The sequence below is a fragment of the Salmo salar genome, chromosome 05 (assembly GCF_965601325.2).
Source record: "Salmo salar chromosome 05, fSalSal1, whole genome shotgun sequence".
NCBI lineage: Eukaryota > Metazoa > Chordata > Actinopteri > Salmoniformes > Salmonidae > Salmo > Salmo salar.
In genome coordinates, this window is record NC_138295.1 from 70,654,584 (window position 1) to 70,682,183 (window position 27,600).

The 27,600-nt window shown below is 45.1% G+C and overlaps 2 protein-coding genes across 2 annotated transcripts; one reads left to right on the forward strand and one right to left on the reverse strand.

Annotated features, from left to right (window-relative positions):
* Positions 1 to 1,924: 1,924 nt before the first annotated feature.
* Positions 1,925 to 15,664, reverse strand: LOC106605680 (adenosine receptor A1). The gene is made up of 3 exons (XM_014201570.3): positions 15,431 to 15,664; positions 12,592 to 12,961; positions 1,925 to 5,758 (listed from the first exon to the last, which is right to left on the reverse strand). Exons 2-3 carry the CDS (start codon positions 12,951 to 12,953, stop codon positions 4,927 to 4,929), a joined length of 1,194 nt encoding a protein of 397 aa, XP_014057045.2. The 5' UTR covers positions 12,954 to 12,961; positions 15,431 to 15,664; the 3' UTR covers positions 1,925 to 4,926.
* Positions 15,665 to 16,797: 1,133 nt separating this feature from the next.
* On the forward strand, positions 16,798 to 24,019 carry rps19 (ribosomal protein S19). The gene is made up of 6 exons (XM_014201571.1): positions 16,798 to 16,870; positions 17,818 to 17,888; positions 21,087 to 21,187; positions 21,392 to 21,575; positions 22,664 to 22,718; positions 23,950 to 24,019. The coding sequence occupies exons 2-6, from the start codon at positions 17,818 to 17,820 to the stop codon at positions 23,992 to 23,994; spliced, it is 456 nt and encodes a 151-aa protein (XP_014057046.1). The 5' UTR covers positions 16,798 to 16,870; the 3' UTR covers positions 23,995 to 24,019.
* Positions 24,020 to 27,600: the final 3,581 nt, after the last annotated feature.

A 27,600-nucleotide genomic window follows, 5' to 3' on the forward strand; every position in this document is an offset into this window, starting at 1 on the left:
TACAGGTACCTGTCAGAATTAGGGAAACACCAACAGAAAGTGTCTTAATAGGGAGTTGGACCACCACGAGCCAGAACAGCTTCAATGCACGTTGGCATAGATTCTACAAGTGTCTGGAGCTCTATTGGAGGGACACGACACCATTCTTCCATGAGAAATTCCATAATTTGGCGTTTTGTTGATGGTGATGTCTCAGGAGTCGCTCCAGAATTTCACGTACGTGTTAAATTGCGTTGAGATCTGGTGACTGAGACACACATACACACCCTTTAAACCCCCTATGCTCCTTTGAGACCCCTCTTTCAAAGTCACTGAGATCTCTTCTTCTAGCCATGGTAGCTAAAATAATGGTAAACTGGGAATTTTTTTACATGACCCGAAGCATAATGGGACGTTAATGCTTAATTAACTCAGAAACCACACCAGTGTGGGAGCACCTACTTTCTATATACTTTGTATCTCTCATTTACTCAAGTGTTTCCTTTATTTTGGCAGTTATCTGTATGTAGAGAAGAGAAGAGAGAGAACAGAGTGTGTGTGCATGTGTTAGAGAGAGATGAACATAAAGAGAGAGAGATGAACATGAAGAGAGAGAGATGAACATAAACAGAGAGATGAACATAAACAGAGAGATGAACATAAACAGAGAGAGATGAACATAAACAGAGAGAGATGAACATAAACAGAGAGAGATGAACATAAACAGAGAGAGATGAACATAAAGAGAGAGATGAACATAAACAGAGAGATGAACATAAACAGAGAGAGATAAACATAAACAGAGAGATGAACATAAACAGAGAGAGATGAACATAAACAGAGAGAGATGAACATAAAGAGAGAGATGAACATAAACAGAGAGATGAACATAAACAGAGAGAGATAAACATAAACAGAGAGATGAACATAAACAGAGAGAGATGAACATGAAGAGAGAGATGAACATAAACAGAGAGATGAACATAAACAGAGAGAGATGAACATGAAGAGAGAGAGATGAACAAAGAGAGAGAGATGAACATAAACAGAGAGATGAACATAAACAGAGAGAGATGAACATAAACAGAGAGAGATGAACATAAACAGAGAGATGAACATGAAGAGAGAGATGAACATAAACAGAGAGATGAACATAAACAGAGAGAGATGAACATGAAGAGAGAGATGAACATAAACAGAGAGATGAACATAAACAGAGAGAGATGAACATGAAGAGAGAGAGATGAACAAAGAGAGAGAGATGAACATGAAGAGAGAGAGATGAACATAAAGAGAGAGAGATGAACAAAGAGAGAGATGAACATAAACAGAGAGATGAACATAAAGAGAGAGATGAACATAAACAGAGAGATGAACATAAACAGAGAGAGATGAACATAAAGAGAGAGATGAACATAAACAGAGAGATGAACATAAACAGAGAGAGATGAACATGAAGAGAGAGAGATGAACAAAGAGAGAGAGATGAACATGAAGAGAGAGAGATGAACATAAAGAGAGAGAGATGAACAAAGAGAGAGAGATGAACATAAAGAGAGAGAGACAAACATAAAGAGAGAGAGATTAACATAAATGTTCTATAGGATTGAGGTCAGGGCTTTGTTATGGCCACTCCAATACCTTGACTTTGTTGTCCTAAAGCCATTTTGCCACAACTTTGGAAGTATGCTTGGGGTCATTGTCCATTTGGAAGACCCATTTGCGACCAAGCTTTAAATTCCTGACTGAGGTCTAGAGCTGTTGCTTCAAATTATCCACATCATTTTTCTGCCTCATGATGCCATCTATTTTGTGAAGTGAACCAGTCCCTCCTGCAGCAAAGCACCCCCACAACATGATGCTGCCACCCCCGTGCTTCACGGTTGGGATGGTGATCTTCGGCTTGCAAGCCTCCCCCTTTTTCCTCCAAACATAACAAGGGTCATTATGGCCAAACAGTTTAATTTTTGTTTCATCAGACCAGAGGACAAAAATATGCAAAAATATCCTCTGTGTGCAACATAAAACACCAAATAAGGCATGCAGAGCAGAATTAGGTCGATACCCTCTAATTATAAAAATCCAGAAAAAAGCCGTTCAATTCTACAACCACCTAATAGGAAGCAATTCCCAAACCTTCCATAACAAATCCTTCACCAACAGAGAAATGAACCTGGAGAATAGCCCTCTAAGCAAGCTGGTCCTGGGGCTCTGTTCACATACAGACACCACAGAGCCCCAGGACAGCAACGCAATTTAACCCAACCAAATCATGACAAAACAAAAAGATAATTACTTAACACATTGGAAAGAATTGACAAAAAAACAGAGCAAACTATAATGCTATTTGGCCCTAAACAGAGAGTACACAGTGGCAGAATACCTGACCGCTGTGACTGACCCAAAATTAAGGACATCTTTGACTATGTACAGACTCAGTGAGCATAATCTAGCGATTGAGAAAGGCCGCCGAAGGCAGACCTGGCTCTCAAGAGAAGACAGGCTATGTGCACACTGCCCACAAAATGAGGTGAAAACTGAACGGCACTTACTAACCTCCTGCCAAATGTATGACCATATTAGAGACACATATTTCCCTAAGATTACACAGACCCACAAACAAATCGAAAACAAATCCAATTTTGATAAACTCCCATATCTATTGGGTGAAATACCACAGTGCGTCATCACAGCAACAAGATGTGTGACCTGTTGCCACAAGAAAAGGGCGACCAGTGAAGAACAAACACCATTGTAAATACAACCTATATTTACACTACCGTTCAAAAGTTTGGGGTCACTTAGAAATGTCCTTGTTTTTGAAAGAAAGCACATTTTTCGTCCATTAAAATAACATCAAATTGATCAGAAATACAGTGCCGACATTGTTAATGTTGTAAATGACTATTGTAGCTGGAAACGGCAGATTTCACTCCTGTGTTCCAATGGCACGTTGCAAAAGGGTTTTCTAATGATCAATTAGCCTTTTAAAATGTTTAACTTGGATTAGCTAACACAACGTGCCATTGGAACACAGGAGTGATAGTTGCTGGTAATGGGCCTCTGTAAACCCCCAAATTGAACATTGAATTGAGAGAGAGAGAGAGAGAGAGAGAGAGAGAGAGAGAGAGAGAGAGAGAGAGAGAGAGAGAGAGAGAGAGAAGAAAAAAAAAAGAGAGAGAAAGAGAGAGAGAGTGAGAGAGAGTGAGAGAGAGAAAGAAAGAGAGAGAGAGAGAAAGAAAGAGAGAGAGAGTGCATGTAGATAAGTACATAATTTTTCACACCAACGTGGCCAGAAGATGAACAATCCAATTAGTTAGAGCAAGGCCTTTTATTTAAGGAGAGTGTTAGATTTACACAGTTAATCAAAACAGCCATGAAGAGCGTTTCTCTACTATAATTATGAGGGCGTCGCCGGACCAACCATGCTGTTATTACTGTGTGTTTAATTAAACATGATCAAAGCTAGATCTATAGCATCCGCAGCAGCAGCAGCTAGATCTATAGCATCCGCAGCAGCAGCAGCTAGATCTACAGCATCCGCAGCAGCAGCTAGATCTACAGCATCCGCAGCAGCAGCTAGATCTATAGCATCCGCAGCAGCAGCAGCAGCTAGATCTATAGCATCCGCAGCAGCAGCAGCTAGATCTATAGCATCCGCAGCAGCTAGATCTATAGCATCCGCAGCAGCAGCAGCTAGATCTATAGCATCCGCAGCAGCAGCTAGATCTATAACATCCGCAGCAGCAGCAGCTAGATCTATAGCATCCGCAGCAGCAGCAGCTAGATCTATAGCATCCGCAGCAGTAGCAGCATGAGGCATGTTACAATGCAGACATATCCTGATCTAGTCCCAGGCTTAGTTCAGGATCAGTGTGAGATTAGAAGAAGTCAGCGCGTGATATTTACTCTCTCAGAAGCTAGGTTTCCACCCAATTGCCGACAGATTTTCGTGTGAATATTCTGAAGTCCTCATTAAAACAATTTTCCCACCAGAGATGTGTTTCCAACAAATGTTCTCGTTGCTGATAAAAAAAACTGTGCACGATGATGTAGTACACATAAAAATAACTTTTGCAGTTAAATTCCCATGTACTGAATAAAAAATAGAATATCATTTTCAACTCTACTGATGGTTTAGTCACAAAAATGTTTGCGTTATATAGCAAATATTCCCACTCTGGTCTTGGCACTTGCGCTCAAGAGACCCTCGATATTTATTGTAAAGGAGCATGGAGTTCATCTCCTTGCATTTTCACCACCCTGTAAAGTTGACTAAGTCTGTAGCCTAATAAACTACATGGTATCCCGTGTCGTAGTGGAAAGACCACACACCATGTCATCGTGTGACTCTAAGTTTACTTCGGTATGACGGTTAATATATACATATTTGCGCGTAAAGGCGTTTCCTCCGCTTTTTCTCACATAATGAATTTTACCGACACAAAAAGATCCCAGCTTGTCTAGCGTATTTTGTTTGGCTGACATTTGGAACGTCTACTGACAAATTAGATGTTTCCATCAGTCTTGTCTTGACCTTTTTTATCTGAAATGTACTTTACACAGCATAAAAAGGTTGGATGTAAGCCTGGTTAGTGACCTTATTTGATATGAGACTCAATAATTAAACAGCACAGTGTGTGAAAAACAAATTAAAGTCTAGTATGTGCTACTGACAGGTTGATGAATATATATGGGGAAACCTACACAAAGAAGCTCCTTGTGAATCACACAATGATACATGGCGCTATTTACACACAATGATTGGAACTTATGTTTGTGGACAAACTTCCAGGGAAATTGGATGTTCAGCAATTTCGATGTATTACCATATTAGACATGTGTGTAAACAGAGCCTAAGAGAGTGAATTAGAACATATGAGATGGGAATGCTGGTATTGTAACAACGTGTGAACACACACACCTTCCCTGTTTTCCTGTTCCATGTTACACACACACATCTGGGCACAGCCTCCCTTTGAGTGAGCAGGATGCCCCCTGCACAGCTGAACACAGGGCTCTGCCCACCGTCTTACCCCCTGTGGGGGCCAGGTGGGGCAGAGGTAGGGGTGCCTGTTCGGCCCCCACCCGTTGTATGGGAATGGTGAAGAGGAGAGGGGGCACCAGACCGTAGAGCTGCGACAGGAGCGAGACCAGCGGGAAAGCCCAGGTCGAGGGCAGTGTGCCTGGGGAGAAAAGCAGGAGGGAGTGGGTGATGTGAAGGGGCAGACACAGGAGGATAAGGAGGCAGAGGGAGAGGCCTAGGGAGCGGGCAAGGGGAGAGCAGCGTTTTGGGGGGCCGGAGCCTGGACCATTAGGGTCCTGTCTGGGCATCACACAGACCAGATCTAGGTAAATGGCCAGCAGGCCCATTAGGGGGAGCAGGAAGACGGTCACCCCATAGACATAGACCAGGAACTGGGGGCTGAGGACGGTGTCGGGGGCACACACCCCCCAGTGGCTCCCATGGATCTCGGCATAGGTGAAGTTATGGAGATCCTCCACGTAGAACTTGGACAGGAAGCCGCCGTAAGGGAGGTACTTCCCGATCACAGAGCGGTCCTGGTTGTACTTGGGAGGCATCGGACGGGGAGGAGGGGAAGTCCAGTTGCCTGGGGGGATGCCGTCCAGCCCCAGCCCATCCAGCCATCCCTCTTCCCCTCCCCAGGTGTCCAGGACGTTCCAGCCGATGAACTGGGCAAAGGAAGAGAGGACAGAGGCCACCCAGCACAGCAGGACCACACACAGGGCCCGCCGACGTGTCACCAGCAAACTGTAGCTGAAACAGAGAGAGAACCCAGTGGGTCAAATGAAGCCAGCATGCACTGATGTTCTAAAGCAGGGGTCTTCAACCTTGTTTACCCAGGGACCCCCGCTGAGGCAAACTGGCAACCCAGGGAGCCCCATCATATGTTAACCAAAAATGTATTTTTCACGTCTTGTCTTATCATCAGGTGAATGATAATGGCGAGGAGAAGTAACATTAACCAACATTTTAAAATGAATAGATTTGGTAGACAGTTTTTCATTATTTTGACCTCCCCACATTATAATTGGAAGTATAAACACTAACATAGCCTATTAGCTAGACAAAGGTAACTCCAAACACATTTTTGCGAAAAGTAGCTGTTTTGCTGGTTAAAAAAAGGTAAAACATGTGTTGTCAAAAATGTATGTCCAAGTCAAGAAAGCTTACCAGCAACCAGTGGCACTTTCTGTGACCCATACTTTTCAAAGCCTATGTCAGATACTCCAGTGAGCAGAGATGGGCAGTATTTATGTTACATGTACTTGAAATATGTCTTTCAATTACTTCTGAGTATTCTGTAATATGTATTACCCTGGGCTGAACTACACTCCAACGTATTTTGTAACAATATACTTTCGAGAGCTGTAATTAGTATTTTCAAAATACAAAATACATTTTCTATACCATTTTCTAAAGCGGTGTCACGACTTCCACCGAAGTCGGTTCCTCTCCTTGTTCGGGCGGCGTTTGGCGGTCGGCATCGCCGGTCTTCTAGCCATCGTCGATCCACTTTTCATTTTCCATTTGTTTTGTTTTGTTTTCCTACACACCTGGTTTTCATTTCCCTCATTAAGTGTTGTGTATTTAACCCTCTGTTCCCCCCCATGTCTTTGTGTGGAATTGTTTGTTGTAAGTGCTTGTGCACATGTTTACTGGTGCGTGACGGGTTTTGTACCCATGTTTGTTATTCTTTATGCCATTGGTTTTGCAATTAAACTACTAGTTCTGCTCTCCTGCGTCTGACTTCCCTGCCACAAGTTACGCACCTCTTACAGAATTCCACACCGCTGAAATGGAGTCAGCAGGAGCAGGTGCCCCTGGTATGGGGGTCGAGGAGCGCGTCCAGGAGCAAGCGGCGATGATCCACCATCTTGGCGCCGCTATGGACCGCGTCGTCCAAACCATGGACCACTGGGAGAGACAGGGAGTTCTTCTAGCACCTCCACCAGCACAACCAGGGCCTCCACTACTCGCCTCCCCTTCACCCAGTCCCAGTGGGATTCGTCTCGCCCTTTCCCGGGAGTACGACGGGACGGCTGCACGCTGCCAGGGTTTCCTATTGCAGCTAGATCTCTACCTGGCAACCGTCCACCCAGCTCCTTCAGGCCGTGAGAGGGTGTCTACCCTCGTCTCGTGCCTCTCAGAGAAGGCCCTAGAGTGGGCCAACGCCGTGTGGGGAGAAGGAGATGCGGCACTGGACCATTTCTAGGATTTCACCCGCCGTTTCCGGGCAGTCTTCGACCACCCGCCCGAGGGTAGAGCGGCGGGTGAACGTCTCTACCATCTGAGGCAGGAGACGAGTAGCGCCCAGGAGTTTGCCATGGACTTTCGGACCCTGGCCGCCGGCGCGGGATGGAACGACAGGGCTCTGATCGACCACCATCGCTGCAGTTTGCGCGAGGATGTCCATCTGGAGTTGGCCTACAGGGACACCACCCTCACCTTCGACCAGCTGGTGGACCTGTCCATTCGGTTGGATAACCTGCTGGCTACCTGCGGACGTCCAGAGCAGGGTCTGTCAGTTCCATTCCCCAGCACCACCGCTCCGATGCCCAAGGAGCTGGGAGGTGCTGTGCGCAGGGAGACCAGAGGAGGTTCTGTCTCGTGCAACATCTGTGGCCGCAGAGGTCCCACTGCCGGTCGGTGTCGGGTTGGTTCCTCTGGGAGTCGAAGCAGCAGGCAGGGCACTCTAGCGTCACCCCAGGTGAGAAAGCACCATTCTCACCCAGAGCCCTCTGTTGCACACATGTTTTTGTTTGTTACTTTTCCTGAGTTTTCCCTGCATTCCCAGCATAAGGCGCTCGTCAATTCAGGCGCGGCTGGGTATTTTATAGACATATAATTTGCCCATAGGTTAGGGATCCCCATCATTCTAGTGGCTATGCCCTTCCCAGTTCATGCCTTAGACAGTCGACCATTAGGGTCAGGGTTGATTACAAAGGCCACCGCTCCTCTGGGCATGGTGACGCAGGGGGGTCACACGGAAAGAATCAGTCTCTTCCTCATTGACTCTCCTGCATTTCCCGTGGTGCTAGGCCTACCATGGTTAGCTTGTCATGACCCTACTGTTTCATGGCAACGGAGGGCTATCACGGGGTGGTCGCGAGAGTGCTTGGGGAGGTGTTTAGGGGTTTCCGTTGGTGCTACTACGGTGGAAAGTCCAGACCAGGTCTCCACCGTGTGCATTCCCCCCAAATATGCCGATTTGGCGCTCCCTTCTACAAAAGAAGGCGACTCAATTACCACCCCATCGACGGGGGTATTGTGCGATAAATCTCCTGGTAGACGCCACACTTCCCAGGAGTCACGTGTACCCCCTGTCACAGGTGGAGACGGCGGCTATGGAAACATATGTCTCTGAATCCCTGCGTCAGGGGTACATTGGGTCCTCCACTTCACCCACCTCCTCAAGTTTCTTTTTTGTGAAGAAGAAGGAGGGAGGTCTGCGCCCGTGTATTGACTATCGAAGCCTAAATCAGATCACTGTGAGGTACAGTTACCCACTACCTCTAATCGCCACTGCGATTGAGTCAATGCACGGGGCGCGCTTCTTCACCAAACTGGATCTCAGAAGCGCTTACAACCTGGTGCGTATCAACCTGGGAGATGAGTGGAAGACGGCGTTCAGTACGACCTCAGGGCATTATGAGTACCTCGTCATGCCGTACGGGTTGATGAATGCTCCATCAGTCTTCCAAGCCTTTGTAGACAAGATTTTCAGGGACCTGCATGGGCAGGGTGTAGTGGTGTATATTGATGACATTCTGATATACTCCACTACACGCGCCGAGCATGTGTCCCTGGTGCACAGGTTGCTTGGTCGACTGTTGGAACATGACCTGTACATAAAGGCTGAGAAATGCCTTTTCTTCCAACAGTCAGTCTCCTTCCTAGGGTACCGCATTTCCACCTCAGGGGTGGAGATAGAGAGTGACCGCATTGCAGCCGGGCATAATTTTGGCCGACTCCCACCACGGTAAACGAGGTGCAGCGGTTTCTAGGGTTTGCCCATTACTACCGGAGGTTTATCCGGGGTTTTGGTCAAGTAGCGGCTCCCATTACCTCACTGCTGAAGGGGGGAACGGTACGTTTACAGTGGTCGGCTGAGGCGGACAGGGCTTTTGGTCACCTGAGAGCTCTGTTTACCTCGGCTCCCATGCTGGCCCATCCGGATCCCTCTTTGGCATTCATATTGGAGGTGGACGCGTCTGAGGCTGGGATAAGAGCCGTGCTCTCTCAGCGCTCGGGCACGCCACCGAAGCTCCGCCCCTGTGCTTTCTTCTCGAGGAAGCTCAGCTCGGCGGAGCGAAACTATGACGTGGGGGACCGAAAGCTGTTGGCTGTCGTCAAGGCCTTAAAGGCGTGGAGGCATTGGCTTGAGGGGGCTAAACACCCTTTTCTCATCTGGACTGACCACCGCAATCTGGAGTACATCCGGGCAGCGAGGAGACTGAACGCTCGCCAGGCAAGGTGGGCCATGTTTTCCACCCGTTTTGCTTTCACACTTTCTTACAGACCAGGTTCCCAGAATGTGAAGGCAGACGCACTGTCCCGGCTGTATGACACAGAGGAGCGGCCCGTGGATCCCACCCCCATACTCCCGGCCTCCTGCCTGGTGGCGCCGATAGTGTGGGAGCTGGACGCGGACATTGAGCAGGCGCTACGTGCAGAGCCCACTCCCCTCCAGTGTCCCGCTGGGCGTCTGTATGTTCCATCTGCTGTCAGTGACCGGTTGATCTATTGGGCCCACACGTCACCCTCCTCTGGTCATCCAGGCATCGGTCGGACGGTGCGCTGTCTGAGTGGGAAGTACTGGTGGCCCACGTTGGCTAAGGACGTGAGGGTTTATGTTTCCTCCTGCTCAGTGTGCGCCCAGTGTAAGGCTCCTAGGGACCTGCCCAGAGGTAAGCTACACCCCTTACCCTTTCCACAACGGCCTTGGTCGCACCTGTCGGTGGATTTCCTCACTGATCTTCCTCCTTCACTGGGTAACACCACGATCCTGGTTGTTGTGGACCGGTTTTCTAAGTCCTGCCGTCTCCTCCCTCTGCCCGGTCTCCCTACGGCCCTACAGACTGCGGAGGCCCTGTTTACACACGTCTTCGGGCACTATGGGGTGCCTGAGGATATAGTGTCTGATCGGGGTCCCCAGTTCACGTCGAGGGTCTGGAGGGCGTTTATGGAACGTCTGGGGGTTTCGATCAGCCTTACCTCGGGTTTTCACCCTGAGAGTAACGGGCAGGTGGAGAGAGTTAACCAGGATGTGGGTAGGTTTCTGAGGTCTTATTGCCAGGACCGGCCGGGGGAGTGGGTGGCGTTTGTGCCCTGGGCAGAGATGGCCCAGAACTCACTCCGCCACTCCTCCACTAACCTATCCCCCTTCCAGTGCGTACTGGGGTATCAGCCGGTTCTGGCTCCTTGGCATCAGAGTCAGACCGAGGCTCCTGCGGTGGACGACTGGTTCCAGCTCGCGGAGGAGACATGGGACGCCGCTCATGTTCACCTTCAGCGCGCCGTGCTGTGCCAGAAAGCCAGAGCAGACCGTCACCGCAGTGAGGCCCTGGTCTTTGCACCGTGGGACCGGGTCTGGCTCTCGACCCGAAACCTGCCCCTCCGCCTGCCCTGCCGGAAGCTGGGTCCGCGGTTTGTGGGGCCATTTAAAGTCCTGAGGAGACTGAACAAGGTCAGTTACAGGTTACAGCTTCCCCCCGATTACCATATTAACCCCTCGTTCTATGTGTCTCTCCTCAGGCCGGTGGAGGCTGGCCCGCTCCAGGAGTCTGAGGTGCGGGAGGTTCCTCCGCCCCCTCTGGACATCAAGGGGGCCCCGGCGTACTCCATTTGATCCATATTGGATTCGAGGTGTCGGGCGAGGGGCCTTCAGTACCTCGTGGACTGGGAGGGGTACTCTCTCTGAGGAGAGATGCTGGGTTCCGGTGGAGGACGTGTTGGACCCTTCAATGCTGCGGGAGTTCCACCGTCTCCGTCCGGATCGCCCTGCACCTCGCCCTCCAGGTCGTCCTCGAGGCCGGTGTCAGCGTGCTGCTGGAGCCGCACTTCAAGGGGGGGTACAGTCACGACTTCCACCGAAGTCGGTTCCTCTCCTTGTTCGGGCGGCGTTCGGCGGTCGGCGTCGCCGGTCTTCTAGCCATCGTCGATCCACTTTTCATTTTCCATTTGTTTTGTCTTGTTTTCCTACACACCTGGTTTTCATTTCCCTCATTAAGTGTTGTGTATTAACCCTCTGTTCCCCCCATGTCTTTGTGTGGAATTGTTTGTTGTAAGTGCTTGTGCACATGTTTACTGGTGCGCGATGGGTTTTGTACCCATGTTTGTTATTCTTTATTCCGTTGGTTTTGCAATTAAACTACTCCGGCTATTACCTAGTTCTGCTCTCCTGCATCTGACCTCCCTGCCACCAGTTACAAGCGGTTTCCCTTGCATTGGTATCAAAAGTCTGATGGCACTCTGGTGTGATAAGAGCGTCTGCTTAATGAACTAAATATAAATGTATATGTAAAAATGAACAATTGCAAAGCATGTTGAGTAGTATTATCCACTTCAAAACAAGGCCAATAATAATACCCATTGTGCTTTGCTGTTAATTTTGGTAAATTTTCACATATACAGTACATTTCCATTTTGGTAATTTAGCAGACACTCTTATCTAGAGTGACTTGCAGTCAGTGCATTCAACTAAGATAGATAAACAACAACATATCACAGTCATAACAAGTAAAAATGTAATTCTGTATTTCAAAACATGAAATGCATGTATTTTTATTAAATACATTTCAAGCGTATTTGGTAGTTTACTTTGATACATTGGTCTTTATGGTATTATCAGGTGTGAAGGTAAAACCCAGATGCAGACAACATCAAATTAACAATGGTTTAATAATCCAACAGGGGCAGGCAATAGACATGTCAAGGCAGGCAGGGGTCAGTAAACCAGAGGTGGGGCAACGGTACCGGACGGCAGGCAGGCTCAGAGTCAGGACAGGCAAGGGTCAAAACCAGGAGGGCAAGGAAAATAGAGATTGGGAAAAGCAGGAGCTGAGACACAAAAACGCTGGTTGACATGACAAACAAGACGAACTGGCAACAAACAGAGAACAGGTATAAATACACAGGGGATAATGGGGAAGATGGGTGACACCTGGAGGCGGGTGGAGACAATCACAAAGACAGGTGAAACAGATCAGGGTGTGACAGGTATTTTGTAATTGTATTGTGTAATTAGTCATTTTTGCCCATCCCTCCCAATGAGTGTAATGAGCTCCAATGAGTGTAATTTGCTCAATTTAAGGAGTTGAGAAATAAAGTAATCATCATTTGAAATAAGATTTTCTCACATTTTCTACTGTATGTAATAATACAATTGTTTATTCTGTTGTTTCTAGCGTTATTCATAAAAATATATATTTGTTCCACTTTTTGGTTTGTTTTTCTTTTTATATTTTTGTCAGAACTCCGGTTGAATACCCCTGGTCTAGAGTGCAGTCCTGAGAATATTTGGCAAATTATTTCAGGTGCACTTGATTTAGCTTTGGCACTTTTTACCCCCCCCCTCTCTGACTCACCTGCTCCCCATGCGGTGCTTCAGGTGGGAGTTGAGGGTCATGAGCAGCAGCAGGCAGACAGTGAACTGCCTGACCAGCAGAGGACAGTACACCAGGGTGATGCAGGTGTACAGGCACTGGGGACTCCTCAGGTTCAGCAGCACAGAGACAGGCACCCCTACCGCACCCCCCACTGCCCCCACCCAGCCTAGACACAACTTCAGGCAGGCAGAAACACTCCCGCTCCGGGTATGACCACCTCCACCCTGTCCTCCTCCATCCTCCTCCATCCCACCACCACCCATAGACATCCTCACACTCACCACGATCACCGACACAGATACCACACACTGACTCACCGAGATCAGCCACATGTGTTCCATGGCTGAACCTAAGAGGGGGACAGAGACAAAGGAGTGGGGAGGTGGGGGAGGAAAGAGAGAGAGGAAGACAAAAGTGAAATTGGTTGAGGTGTCAAACCTAGAGTAACTCTAAGAGATCATTCAAAGTTCCTTCTGCACTTGTCCCAACAGTGGATGTCCTATCATGGCTCCCTAGCTAATTATTACCTTTGCCCAATTAGCTCTTTCATCCCTTCCTCTCCCCTGAAACTGGCTTCCAGGTGAGGTTGCTAATTATTATTTATATTTTTGTACCTTTATTAAACTAGGCAAGTCAGTTAAGAACAAATTCTTATTTACAATGGCGGCCTACCAAAAGGCAAAAGGCCTCCTGCGGGGACGGGGGCAGGGATTAAAAATTATAAATAATTAAATATATAGGACAAAACAAACATCACAACAAGAGAAACACCACAACACTACGTTAAGAGAGCCCTAAGACAAAGTGGGTGGGGTTATATCCTGCCTGGTTGGCCCTGTCCGGGGGTATTGTCGGTATTGTCGGTATTGTCTCCCAACCCCTCCTGTCTCAGCCTCCAGTATCTATGCTGCAATAGTTTATGTGTCGGGGGCTAGGGTCAGTCTATTATATCTGAGTCAGTCTATTATATCTCCTGTCTTATCCGGTGTCCTGTGTGAAGTTAAGTGTGCTCCCTCTAATTCTCTCTCTCTCCCTCCCCTCCCGGAGGACCTGAGCCCTAGGACCATGCCTCAGGACTACCTGTCCTGATGACTCCTTGCTGTCCCCAGTCCACCTGGTTGTGCTGCTGCTCCAGTTTCAACTGTTCTGCCTGTGGCTATGGAACCCTGACCTGTTCACCGGACGTGCTACCTTGTCCTGGACCTGCTGTTTTTGACTCTCTCTCTCTACTGCACCTGCTGTCTCGAACTCAGAATGCTCGGCTATGAAAAGCCAACTGACATTTACTCCTGAGGTGCTGACCTGTTACCCCCTACAACCACTGTGATTATTATTATTTGACCCTGCTGGTCATCTATGAACATTTGAACATCTTGGCCATGTACTGTTATAATCTCCACCCAGTACAGCCAGAAGAGGACTGGCCACCCTTCAGAGCCTGGTTCCTCTCTAGGGTTCTTCCTAGGTTCCTGCCTTTCTAGGAAGTTTTTCCTAGCCACCGTGCTTCTACATCTATGTACATTGCTTGCTGTTTGGGGTTTTAGGCTGGGTTTCTGTATAGCACTTTGTGACATCGGCTGATGTTAAAAGGGCTTTATAAATAAATGTGATTGAGAGTGATTGAGCATGGCAGCAACACATGACAACACAGCATAGTAACAACACAACATGACAACAACATGGTAGAAACACAACAAGGCAGCAGCACAACATGGTAGCAGCACAAAATATGGTATAAACATTATTGGGCACATGAGGAAGCATTCTCAGTCAATTTACCTGGGACATAAAAAAAGAAAAAAAGACAATGGCAATAGTTTGAAAAGAAAGAGGGTAAGAATGGAGAGAGTGAGTGAGTGGGAGGTCTAAAAGAGAAAGATTGATTGAGAAAAGCGAGTGGTGGGAGGACAGAGTAAAGGAAAAATAAATGAAAAGGGAGAAGCAGAGGCAGGAAGTTGCGGGGGAGAGATTGTTAGATATTTGTTCTAGGGATTGGAGACCTGTACGGGTACTTGGAGAGTGAAAAGGTCAGCGTAGACTGGACCTGACAGAGCACTCAGACTGAGGATGTGAGCACCATGCAAACACAGTGTAGAGAGGGTAGGCTCTGTGAAACAGACCACTAACATCACACACTGCAGCAGACAGACAGAGCAGGAGACATTGGTGTGAACTTGCTCGAGTGTGATTGACAGGTAATTTCAGAACATTTTCAAACAATGGTCTCAAATAAAGCAAAGCGGCTGGATATTGAAATAGCAGATTTAGCGCTGTAATATGCCACCTGTCTCCTCAGAATAATGAGTTTGACCTTTTCAGGACATCCAGACGACAAGTTGTCCGTTTTCATAATAATTATGACTGACTGGAATAATCGTTTTATACAGCTGCATAATCAGTTGATACAGTTGTCTCCTGTCCTGCTCCTTGAAGGGCCTTGAAATAATTATTGGAGTTCATTCCACCTTATGTGGTTGTCTTCGGTTTGAATCTGTGACTGGTCGCTTTCAATGTGATTAATTTATTTTTGCTAATCAATTACGGTAAGCATTGAGAGACAACACAAGCATACAGACTCACAGCCACACTACACAGTCAGAGCTTTAGATTTAGATAGTAGGAAGCTCAATGGATGACAGAAAATATGATAGAGAATATAATGGAAAGAGAATGGATAGAGAACAGATGGTGATTTTGTGGACCCCAGGAAGAGAAGCTGCTGCTATAGCGCAACAGCTAATGGGGATCCTAATAAAATACCAAATACCAAAATATAGCTGTCTAGAACAGTAGAATAAATGAGAAAAGACCAAATTACCTCATATGTTGTGGATGTATAGATCTGGATAAGAGCGTCTGCTAAATGACTAAAATGTAAATGCAAAATGTAAATATAAGTCTATGACAGTTCTAATCTGTCCTCTGTAAACCTTCCCTCGCTCTTTACCTCCCTATCTCTTCCTCTCACTCTATTCTTCTGCACTGACTGACAGAATAAACTCACATTCATAAACCGTCATTACCCTCTCTGCCCACCTATCTCCTGGTCTTGTCTATACAAACATATCAATTGTGTCAATGTTGAAGCAGTGCTAACCTTTCCACCCGAGCTGTGCAAAGGTCACCACAAGCATTGTAAATAAGTAAATAAAAAAGACCAAGGTTATAGTTAACACATTTACTCGCAGACACACACACTCAGGTCAATCGAACATGTACAAATGCACACACACACACACACACACGAAAAGAGACACTCAAACGCGTGTAAACATAATGGCACAGATGGAAGAGATGATGAACAGAGAAAAACAATGGAGAGAAATCAGAGAGGGACAGAGAACGCAATCTCTTATCCAGTGAAGGGTTTGGGCATTGTTCTGTGGCAGCAGTACATTTACATGTGCTGTGTTTCAGGCAGCAGTGCATTTATTTTTCAACGGCTATTTCAAGGATAACAAAGAACAAATGAAGTGGCATTGTTGTTTTTTTCCATGGAGGAAATGTACCATGGGAAATAAAGAATGATTGTTGCATGCAGAATTCAAAGGAATTTGATCATGATCTCTGTCAGTAGGCTATTTGTAGAAATCCCTTAAGAATACGATATGGTTTTATATAGTATGTATAAACTGGAAGTAGAAGCAGTGTTGTTGTCCATTGGTTTACTCCAATTAGGGGAGGGATGGTAGGGTTAGGGGAAAATAATAAAGGAAAATGTATATATTTTGAAATATATGTCTTTTATATATATATATTTTCCATAAGATAAGATATGGTTACAATGCATTTCACAGATCTTTAAATACTGACGGGATATGTCACAAGATTATTATAATAAAAACATAATTTTGAATTACAGCATCCTGGTTATTGCATTCACTGTGTAGATTATAGTAACATTAGACATTAGTATCCTATTGCTGCAATAAAAAAGTACTTCCATATACCACAAAAAAAAAGCTAATTAATTCCTATTGCTGCTCCAGGGCACGTGACTCTTCTTTTGGAGACAATTTCATAATTCAATGCTTTTGATTGTGATGTAGCCTTAATTAACCTTGGGCACTGCAAACTGCTTTGAAATGCATCAGGTTTGACTCTGATTGGGCTAGAAATTCATCAACAGGGCATCTTGTGATGAAAATACGAACGTACAGGGTGAGGTCATATCTCGCGAGAACGAACGCGATCCACCCGTTTTAACACGGGCTGGAAACCCCATCTTACCCTCTTCCTCTCGCTGTCCACAAGCAAGGTAAATGATGTCTGGTCTCCGGCCTTATTTGACCCACTGTATGACATTTTCGTGATAATTATTCTCACATAACTGACCGCGTATACATTGAACAATCAATGAACAAATACCTGGTTTTCCGGGAAGTCTACAGAGTCCTGTAGATTATTTAGAATAAAATACATTTGCTTGTGACACTCGCACGTACCTTCCAGTGATGGCTACCCCATGCCTCTGCATTGGGCCTAAACATTTCGCTTGTCCATTTTTAGATAAGACAATTATGTTATCTACGCTAACGGTGTCTTTCATTTGAATGTGTTACGCTCGTCGGCTGTTGAACTGTGATCCTTCTTATACTGTGGATTTCTGCCTCGAATTTCTGATGTGGATACATGTATCGGTTTATAGGTTCATTGCTAGCATTGTGGCTAACTCCAGTTAGTTAGCTACCATTTTATTTAACGGTGGCCGGTTTGTTGGTGAGATGGTTTGCCCTGATGATATCAGTTATTTGTTTAAATTGGACTTCAGATCATTCAGGACTTTGCACAATATGAGGGATTTATACTATCACGAGATGTGCATGTTTTCCATCGCCACTGTCTAACAGGAAGGAAAGTAGTCTAGAATTAGCTAGCCAACTAACGTTAGTTGCCTGCTTAATTAAGCAAGCTGTTCATCACCCATCTGGTTAACTAACTAGTTAGCGAGATAGTGTGATTTGTAGAAAAGTTATCAATAGTAGTGTATAGACGTGTAATCATCAGATTAACTGTTTGAGTATTGGGGCGGTCGAGTCATCCTATCGTCTGCACATGACTATATAACTAACGTTAGTTACATGAGTAGCTAGGCTACATATTGAATGTGCTCAGGACCTCAATCTACCCAGGACATTCGTTGCAGTCTACATAGCATCATTCATACATTGTACCTCATACTGAAGTTCTTTACCTCTCTGGCAGATGCCTGGTGTCACAGTGAAAGACGTCAACCAGCAGGAGTTTGTCCGTGCCCTATCGGCTTTCCTGAAGAAGTGAGTTTTCCACTCAGTTCTTTAATTTAAGTATATGTAGTCGCATACACGTGAAGCCTTGTTCAGTTCTTGCTTTGTAATGCATTGAGCTTTTGTGAATGACTAACATACAGTTCAAGTCAGAAGTTTACATAGGCTTAGGATGGAGTCATTAACTCGTTTTTCAACCACTCCACAGATTTCTTGTTACAAACTATAGTTTTGGCAAGTCGGTTAGGACATCTACTTTGTGCATGACACGATTTTTCCAACAATTGTTTACAGATTGTTTCACTTAGAATTCACTATCACAATTCCAGTGGGTCAGAAGTTTACATACACTAAGTTGACTGTGCCTTTAAATAGCTTGGAAAATTCCAGAAATAGATGTCATGGCTTTAGAAGCTTCTGATAGGATAATTGACATAATTTGAGTCAATTGGAGGTGTACCTGTGGATGTATTTCAAGGCCTACCTTCAAACTCAGTGCCTCTATGCTTGACATCATGGGAAAATCAAGAGAAATCAGCCAAGACCTCAAGACCTGGTTCATCCTTGGGAGCAACTTCCAAACGCCTGAAGGTACCACGTTCATCTGTACAGACAATAGTATGCAAGTATAAACACCATGGGACCACGCAGCCGTCATACCGCTCAGGAAGGAGACGCGTTCTGTCTCCTAGAGATGAACGTACTTTGGTGTGAAAAGTGCAAATCAATCCCAGAACAACAGCAAAGGACCTTGTGAAGATGCTGGAGGAAACCGTTATAAAGGTATCTATATCAACAGTAAAACGAGCCCTATAGTGACTTAACCTGAAAGGCCGCTCAGCAAGGAAGAAGCCGCTGCTCCAAAACCACCAATAAAAAAGCCAGACTACGGTTTGCAACTGCACATGGGGACAAAGATCGTACTTTTTATGAAATGTCCTCTCGTCTGATGAAACAAAAATAGAACTGGTTGGCCATAATGACCCTCGTTATGTTTGGCGGAAAAAGGGGGAGGCTTGCAAGCCGAAGAACACCATCCCAACCGTGAAGCGCGGTGGTGTAAGCATTACATTTACGTCATTTAACCTCTTGGGGCTAGGTGGGACGCTAGCGTGCCACCCGTGGTGCACTCCATCAACAGCAGGTGCATTTCAAGAGCGGCAAATTTGAATCCAAATAAATGTCAAAATTCAAATTTTTCAAAAATACAACTATGTTACACCATTTGAAAGATAAACATCTCCTTAATCTAACCACGTTTTACGATTTCAAAAAGGTTTTACGGCGAAAGCATAAATTTAGAGTATGTTAGGACAGTACATTTACAAGAGTTGTGTGTAATGTTTTGTCAAGTCAAAGACAGGGTCACCAAAACCATAAAACCAGCTAAAATGATACACTAACCTTTTACAATCTCCATCAGATGACACTCCTAGGACATTATGTTAGACAATGCATGCATTTTTAGTTCTATCAAGTTCATATTTATATACAAAAACAGCGTTTTACTATGGCATTGATGTTGAGGAAATCGTTTCCCTCCAATAACCGGCAGTCAAGTCAGCGTCACAAATTAAATAATTAAAATTAGAAAACATTGGTAAAATATTATATTGTCATTTAAAGAATTATAGATTTACATCTTTTGAACGCAATCAACTTGCCAGATTTAAAAATAACCTTACTGGGAAATCACACTTTGCAATAATCTGAGCACTGTGCCCAGAAAAATACGCGTTGCGATACAGACTAGACGTCATGTTGGGGAGATCTAAAATCGAAAATACTATGTAAATAATCCATTACCTTTGATTCTCTTCATCAGATGTCACTTCCAGGTATCACAGGTCCATAACGAATGTAGTTTTGTTCAAAAAAGCTCATCATTTATGTCCAAAAATCTCCGTCTCGTTAGCACATGATGTAAGCCAGCCGGACTTCTCGTCATGAACGAGGGGAAAAAATATATTTCCGTTCGTTCAAACATGTCAAACGTTGTATAGCATAAATCATTAGGGCCTTTTTTAACCAGAACATGAATAATATTCAAGGTGGACGAATGCATAGTCTTTTATAACGTATTGGAACGAGGGTACCCAACATGAAGTAGCGCGCCAGGTGTCTAATGGGACATCACCGTTCCATGGCTCTTGTTCGGTCAGATCTCCCTCCAGAAGACTCAAAACACTTTGTAAAGGCTGGTGACATCTAGTGGAAGCAATAGGAAGTGCCAAAATATTCCTAAACCCCTGTGTTTTTCAATGGGATAGGTTTAAAGTCAATACAACACATCAGGTATCCACTTCCTGTCAGAAAATGTCTCAGGGTTTTGCCTGCCAAATGAGTTCTGTTATACTCACAGACACCATTCAAACAGTTTTGGAAACTTTAGAGTGTTTTCTATCCATATATAATAAGTATATGCATATTCTAGTTACTGGGTAGGATTAGTAACCAGATTAAATCGGGTACATTTTTTTTTATCCAGACGTGCAAATGCTGCCCCCTAGACCCAACAGGTTAAGAGCGACTTACAAATTGGTGCATTCACCTTTATGATATCATCATGTTGTGGGGGTGCTTTGCTGCAGGAGGGACTGGTGCACTTCACAAAATAGATGGCATCTTGAGGCAGGAAAATTATGTGGATATATTGAAGCAACATCTCAAGACATCAGTCAGGAAGTTAAAGCTTGGTCGCAAATGGGTCTTCCAATTGGACAATGACCCCAAGCATACTTCCTAAGTTGTGGCAAAATGGCTTAAGGACAACAAAGTGAAGGTATTGGAGTGGCCATCACAAAGCCCTAACCTCAAATCCTATAGAGCTTTTGTGGGAAGAACTGAAAAAGCATGTGCGAGCAAGGAGGCCTACAAACCTGACTCAGTTACACCAGCTGTCAGGAGGAATGGGCCAAAATTCACCCAACTTATTGTGGGAAGCTTGTGGAAGGCTACCTGGAAAGTTTGACCCAAGTTAAACAATTTAAAGGCAATGCTATCGAATACTAATTGAGTGCATGTAAACTTCTGACCCACTGGGAATGTGATGAAAAATCATTCTATTATTCTGACGTTTCACTTAAAATAAAGTGGTGCTCCTAACTGACCTTAGACAGGGATTTTTTTCTGGGATTAAATGTCAGGAATTGTGAAACTGAGTTTAAATTAATTTGGCTAAGGTGTATGTAAACTTCTGACTAAAACTGTATGCTTTTCCTGTTCCAGGTCAGGAAAGCTGAAGGTCCCAGATTGGGTGGACATTGTCAAGCTGGCCAAACACAAGGAGCTGGCACCCAGCGATGAGAACTGGTTCTACACCAGAGCTGGTATGATTTTGATCATTGACATTCTTCCCTTCAGGACTACCTGTCTGCTCAGGCCGTTAGTCGAGTATGGTAGATACAATCTGTTATTGGCGTTGGTTTTGACCAAAATTGGCCACAAATGATTTTCCTGACTGTTAGTGCAGAAGTATGGAACGAGGTCATTGTGACTCTATCAGTGGTGTTAACCTCTCTTCTCCCTCCCAGCGTCCACGGTGCGCCACCTGTACCTGCGTGGGGGTGCCGGTGTGGGCTCCATGACCAAGATCTATGGTGGTCGCCAGAGGAACGGTGTGTGTCCCGCCCACTTCAGTGTTGGCTCCAAAAACGTGGCCCGCAAGGTGCTGCAGGCCCTCGAGCTTCTCAAGATGGTGGAGAAGAACCCCAACGGGTGAGTAGAACCACGCTGGTTAGAACGTTGTCCCTAGACACTTGAGTCAAGGTCGGCGTTCTCATTGGTCCTTATGGTTAGGTTTAGGGAAAGCAAGCGGATCCTACTGAGAACAGAGGGAAACACCAGATATGAACTGTTTTATTACGTCACCTAGTCCAGGTTCCAGAGCACCACTGGGTTGACGATTTTAAATTCACTTTTCATGCAACGCTTAAGAAAGAGTGGGAAAAAAATGTCTTCCCTTGTTGAAAACATTTTGTGCCCACTGAACAAAACCGTATACAGACAAAGCATCTTACAAGTGCTCAATTTCATTAGTGTTGATTATATTATTTGCATGAAATCTGGATAAATGTACTATTGTGATCTTACCAGGCTCGTTCAGATTTAATTGATTTAGTAGCTTTGTAGCAATTTCTACAAATGGTTGGGCACATTATATCCTATGGCAGTTGTGTAGGGGTGTCATTGCAGTCTGGTGTTACCTACTCTGGTGTTGTCAGTCGACCTGTGTAAGGGGTGTTGATGTCGTCTTTGCTGTGTTACTGTACAGAATGGAGTTGATCCGTTAGTATGGCGGGGTCGGAGGAAGGCCCTAAAAATTCACACTCCGGCCACCCTAGTCATAGACTGTTTTCTGTTACTGTACGGCAAGCAGTACCGGAGCGCCAAGTCTAGGTCCAAAAGACTTAACAGCTTCTACCCCCAAGCCACAAGACTCCTGAACAGCTAATCATATGGCTACCCAGACTATTTTCATTGCCCCACCTTTATGCTGCTGCTGCTACTCTGTCTATGCATAGTCACTTTAATAACTCTACCCACATGTACATATTACTTCAATTACCTCGACTAACCGGTGCCCTCGCACATTGACTCTGTACCGGTACCCCCTGTATATAACCTCGCTACTGTTATTTTACTGCTGCTCTAATTAATTTTTTACTTAACACTTATTTTTCTTGACTGCACTGTTTGTTAAGGGCTTGTAAGTAAACATTTAACTAAAGTCTACATGTTGTATTCTGCGCATGTGACAAATGTATTAATTTGTTCTGTTGCTGACTGAACCTCTTCTCTCACAGTGGTCGCAGACTAACCGCCCAGGGAACCAGAGATCTGGACAGGATTGCTGGCCAGGTGAAGACCTTCTCTTTACCCCACCAGCAGTGTTTGGTTACCTACCTTCTGGGGAGCCCATGGGTTGTGCAGGCCTGTTCCAGACAAATGGCAAAACTAATAAGTTAAATTGGGACCGTGAGAGAATTTGGTCAAATGTGTGGGGGGGCTTATTTGTCTTTCACACGTTCAAGTGGAACCTGTTTGGCGTTAAATGGAAATGTGTTTTTTGCATATCCCACTTCCACTGAGACACCCTCAGTGTGGTCACGGCCAGGCATCAGCTGTTATTGACGGAGACCCTGGAGCAGATGGGGTTAAGTGCCTTGCTCAAGGGCACATCGGCAGATGTTTCATTTAGTCTGCTTGGGGAATCGAAACTAGTAACCTTTCCGTTATTAGCCTAGCGGTTAGAGCGCTGGGCCATCTGCTGCCTTGCTTGGCTGGAATAAAGGCTTTATAGCCCCAAGGCTCACCAGGACCAGGGTACTGCCTTCTTGTACCTCACCGTATCGGGCCCATGGGCCCTTATCTAAAAAGTCGTTTCAAACATGTTTTGTTGCAGAAATAAGTTTGTTTCATCACTGAAACATGTCACCCTGCACTTTGATGGTAGAACATCCCACAGTGCATGTAATGAAAGCATTAGCAGTGTTGCCCAAGCATTCAGCCTGCCTTTTGAATTCAGCCAGCTGTCCTTGGTCTAGATTTATTTCCTAACTTTGCTCCTGAGCCTCGCAGCCTGCATAATGAATGTCACTCTTAGTTTTTTTTTTTTTTTTACTGTTGTTAAAAACAAACAGCAGCTCAGCCCCTGTCGGCAGCAATCTGTCTGCTTAAGAGGAACAACAGTGTGACAATCCAAGGGTAAACAAGCGGAGGGAATTTCATGCTGACTGAATCCACCGTATGGTGCCGCTTCTCCCTCTTGATCCTTTGTAATGAGCTGAATTTAGATGCACTAACCTGGCCCTCCCTGGCTGCTACATGGTGGCGTCATCGCTTGGCTCCCCCCTGTGCTGTTTTTGATGGCTTAGAAATCGGTTTTTATCCCAAGGAGCTAGGTATGGCATGTGCTGTCACATGACTGGCATTTCTGAGGGGTTCTAGTGGAGTCACTGTCCTCAAGCTGTTTAATTCCAGTGTGATGTGGGCCTCATTACTTTGTTAGATCAAGAGCCCACTTACTCACTGGAATAACCTCTGAACAAATCTGCACCACTAAATGTCTTGTTTTGATTTGTTTCCCCAGGTTGCAGCTGCAAAGTTGCCCCCCAAGGCTGCCCCCGCAGTTTAATAAATATTTTTTGGAGAAGATGAAATCTTGTCTGTTCTTTTTTCAGATCTGAGCAAGTTGGGATTTACCAACAATAGATGGAAACTGGTTTCTTCCATTGGTTTCTGGTTTTGCATACCAATGTTAGATGTTACCTCTGGTCTTGATGTCTATGGGGGACTGGATTGATGAAGTGTAGGAGTTGTTGGTATGGTGTTCGGTTTAGTCTACACAATTTGGTTTTTGTTGAATTCCAATAAACTTCCCAAACAATTACTCACCTCATGCGCTTAGTTAAATTCTTACTCTGTCATACCGGTAACACAAACCATTTGTCATTTGAGTCTTAGCTATGCATAGCTTCAAAATGTTAAACTATCATGTTGATCTTTGGCCTGCTAGTTGCCTTGACACCTGCCATGGGAACATGTTGTGTATGAGAATATGGCTTGATGCGACAGTGCCATCTAGAGGAGACTGAACTCGACTGCAGGTCACCCAGCAGAAATGTCTCACAAGGAGGGGGTTCAGTGCTGCTGGAAGTCTTTGGTGTTACCTGTCAAGTTAAATGTGATTTGCACATCCTCAAATGCACAGTGATGTCCTCCAACTCTACCAGAGGAAGAGGTGACGTGAGCTGTTTCGAGCTCCGAAATCTGTCAAATAAGCCCAATATGTTCCTATGGGCTTATTCTGCACCAAAGCTTGTCGCCTGTCTTTCTGCCTTTAGGGCGGAGACATGAGCATCTCTTCATTATACAGAGCTGTGACTACTGCTTCCAACAAAGACATTTTGTTTGTTCACTCTGATCATGTAAAAAAAAATAAGTTTGCTACCTTAGTACAAAAGTTTCTTAAAGTATACTGAACCAATATAAACGCAACATGTAAGATCATTTTTTGAGGGAGTGTGCGATTGGCATGCTGACTGCAGTAATGTGAACCAGAGCTGTTGCCAGAGAATTGAGTGTTAATTTCTCTACCATAAGCCACTTCCAATGTCATTTTATAGAATTCGGCAGTAGGTCCAACTGGCCTCACAACCACAGATCACGTGTAGCCACGCCAACCTAGGACTTCCACATCTGGTTTCTTCACCTGCTGGATTGTCTGAGACCAGCCACCTGGACAGCTGATAAAACTGGGTTTGCACAAACGATAATTTCTGCATTGTCAGAAACTCTCAGAGAAGGTCATCTATCTGCATGCTCATCCTCACCGGGTCTTGACCTGACTGCTGTTCGGCGTCGTAACTGACTTCAGTGGGTGAATGCTCACCGGTGACCTGGAGAAGTGTGCTCTTCATGGATGAATCCCGGTTTCTACTGGGCAGATGGCAGACAGCGTGTATGGCATCCTGTGGGTGAGCGGTTTGCTAATGTCAACATTGTGAACAGAGTGCACCATGGTGGGGTTATGGTATGGGCACGCATAAGCTGCAGACAATAAACAATTGCATTTTATTGATGGTAATTTGAATGCACAGAGATACCGTGACGAGATCCTGAGGCCTATTGTTGCACCATTCATCCGCCGCCATCACCTCATGTTTTAGCATGATAATGCACGGTCCCACGTCGCAAGGATCTGTACACAATTCCTGGAAGCTGAAAATGTCCCAGTTCTTCCATGGCCTGCATACTCACCAGGCAGGTCACCCATTGAGCATGTTTGTGATGCTCTGTATCGAAGTGTACGACAGCGTGTTCCTGTTCACGCCAATATCCAGCAACTTTGCACAGCCATTATTGAAGACGAGTGGGACAACATTCCACATGCCACAATCAACAGACTGATCAACCCACATGCGAAGGAGATGCATAAGGCAAATGGTGGTTACACCAGATACTGGCTGGTTTTCATATCAACGCCACTACCTTTTTTTTATGGTATATGTGACCAACAGATGCTTTTGTATTTCCAGTCATGTGAAATCCATAGATTAGGGCCTAATGAATTTATTTAAATTGACTGATATTCTTATATGAACTAACTTTAGTAAAATCTTGGAAATTGTGGCATATTGCGTTTATATTTTTCTTAAGTGTAGATTTATTTTGTGTATTTACTGTTACTACAACAAAGAAATACTTAAATATGTAATTTTGTCAATGAAATGTTACATAAAAATAATGTAGGATTTCATTCATTCCTATGGACGATTGTACCTTCTGAGGAATACCAATATGGCGGACTCTGGCTTCAAAGCCTCATATTGATCAATGCATAGTGTTGCAATCTAGTGTTCGTATACATGATTGGTCCAGACCGGCTGCTTCTTATAAAGGCATGATGGGTATTTAACACTTTAAGTCAATACCTGTATTTCCTCAGTAACTGAAGTACACAGGCCCAATTCTTATGATCCCATGCCACCTATGCACTTGGAGGCAGGACTGGACAGGTGTTAGCATGTCAAAAGATGAACTAAACCCCTGCAATACGACATAAGCAGAGGATTTAGCCTAATGCCTTATGATGAGACTGCACCTGTTGTACCTCAGACATCCACCAGAGAGCGACACAGTACAGGGAATGTTCTCACCTGTTGGGTTGCCATCCAAAGAGATGACTTGTCTTTATGGTCTCATGCTGGAGGTGGAACAAGACATCATTTATTTTTATTTATTTAACTAGACAATTCAGTTAAGAACAAATTCTTATTTACAATGACGGCCAAACCCGGACGATGCTGGGCCAATTGTGGGCCACCCTATGAGACTCCCAATCATGGCAGGATGTGATACAGCCTGGATGCACTGAGACAAATGATTTTCAGCGCATTTTCACAGCCATGTAACTAGGAACTTTAGTTTTTGGACATTTATGGGACTAATCTCTGATGCAATTACGCCGAATTTTACTGCTGGGTTTTCCAAATTAGTGAGACAAGGGGCCAGATTCAATCAGATCGTGATGTACGTTTTAAAGGCAACGTACCCACGTTCGCGGAGAACACATTAATGGTAAATGTTGAATATGTCGGCGAAATCTTTTAAATGTCAATCGTGCTATACCGCGGATCTTCCGTGGTCCAGATTGAATCTAGGTTTAGAGTTTTGTGGCTTGGCAATGCTTGTTTTCAATTCAAACGGTCAGTGATGAGTTCAAATGATTAGGCAACAACCATGATGTGAAAGTTAAAACAGCCATATGATCATTTCATTCTGTTTAATGAATTCCCTTTTTAGGATTTAGAGATGTGTCATAGGCCTACTCCAGAGGAGGCTGGTGAGGGGAGGACGGCTCATAATAATGAATGGAGTGAATGTAATGGTCTGAAACACATGGAAACCAGGTGTTTGATGTGTTTGATACCAGTCCATTTATTCCATTCCAGTCATTACTATGAGCCCCTCCTCCCCATTAAAAGTGCCACCAGCCACCACTGGCCTACTCAAACCTTTCAGTTGTCCTCATCTGTTCCATGGCCACACACAGCAAAGCTGAAATGAAACAGAATGCCGTATTTGCTCTGAGACTGTTACTAACAAGTGTGGCTGTTTGTACTGGCTTGTGTGTTTGTGTTTGGGTGTCAGAGACAGTGTGTGCTGTTTCTGTGTTTGCGTGATACCATGTGTGTAGTGTTGATTTCTGAACACTAAGCCCGCTGTGTTTGCCAATCTC

Excerpts from the sequence above, each read along its gene's own strand:
- LOC106605680 (XM_014201570.3), bottom strand. The coding sequence starts at position 12,953 with ATGGAACACATGTGGCTGATCTCGGTGAGTCAGTGTGTGGTATCTGTG. Across the intron at positions 5,759-12,591 it reads AAGCACCGCATGGGGAGCAG|CTACAGTTTGCTGGTGACAC; the intron begins GTGAGTCAGAGA and ends TCTCTGTTTCAG.
- rps19 (XM_014201571.1), top strand. The coding sequence starts at position 17,818 with ATGCCTGGTGTCACAGTGAAAGACGTCAACCAGCAGGAGTTTGTCCGT. Across the intron at positions 17,889-21,086 it reads CTATCGGCTTTCCTGAAGAA|GTCAGGAAAGCTGAAGGTCC; the intron begins GTGAGTTTTCCA and ends TTCCTGTTCCAG. Across the intron at positions 22,719-23,949 it reads TGGACAGGATTGCTGGCCAG|GTTGCAGCTGCAAAGTTGCC; the intron begins GTGAAGACCTTC and ends TTGTTTCCCCAG.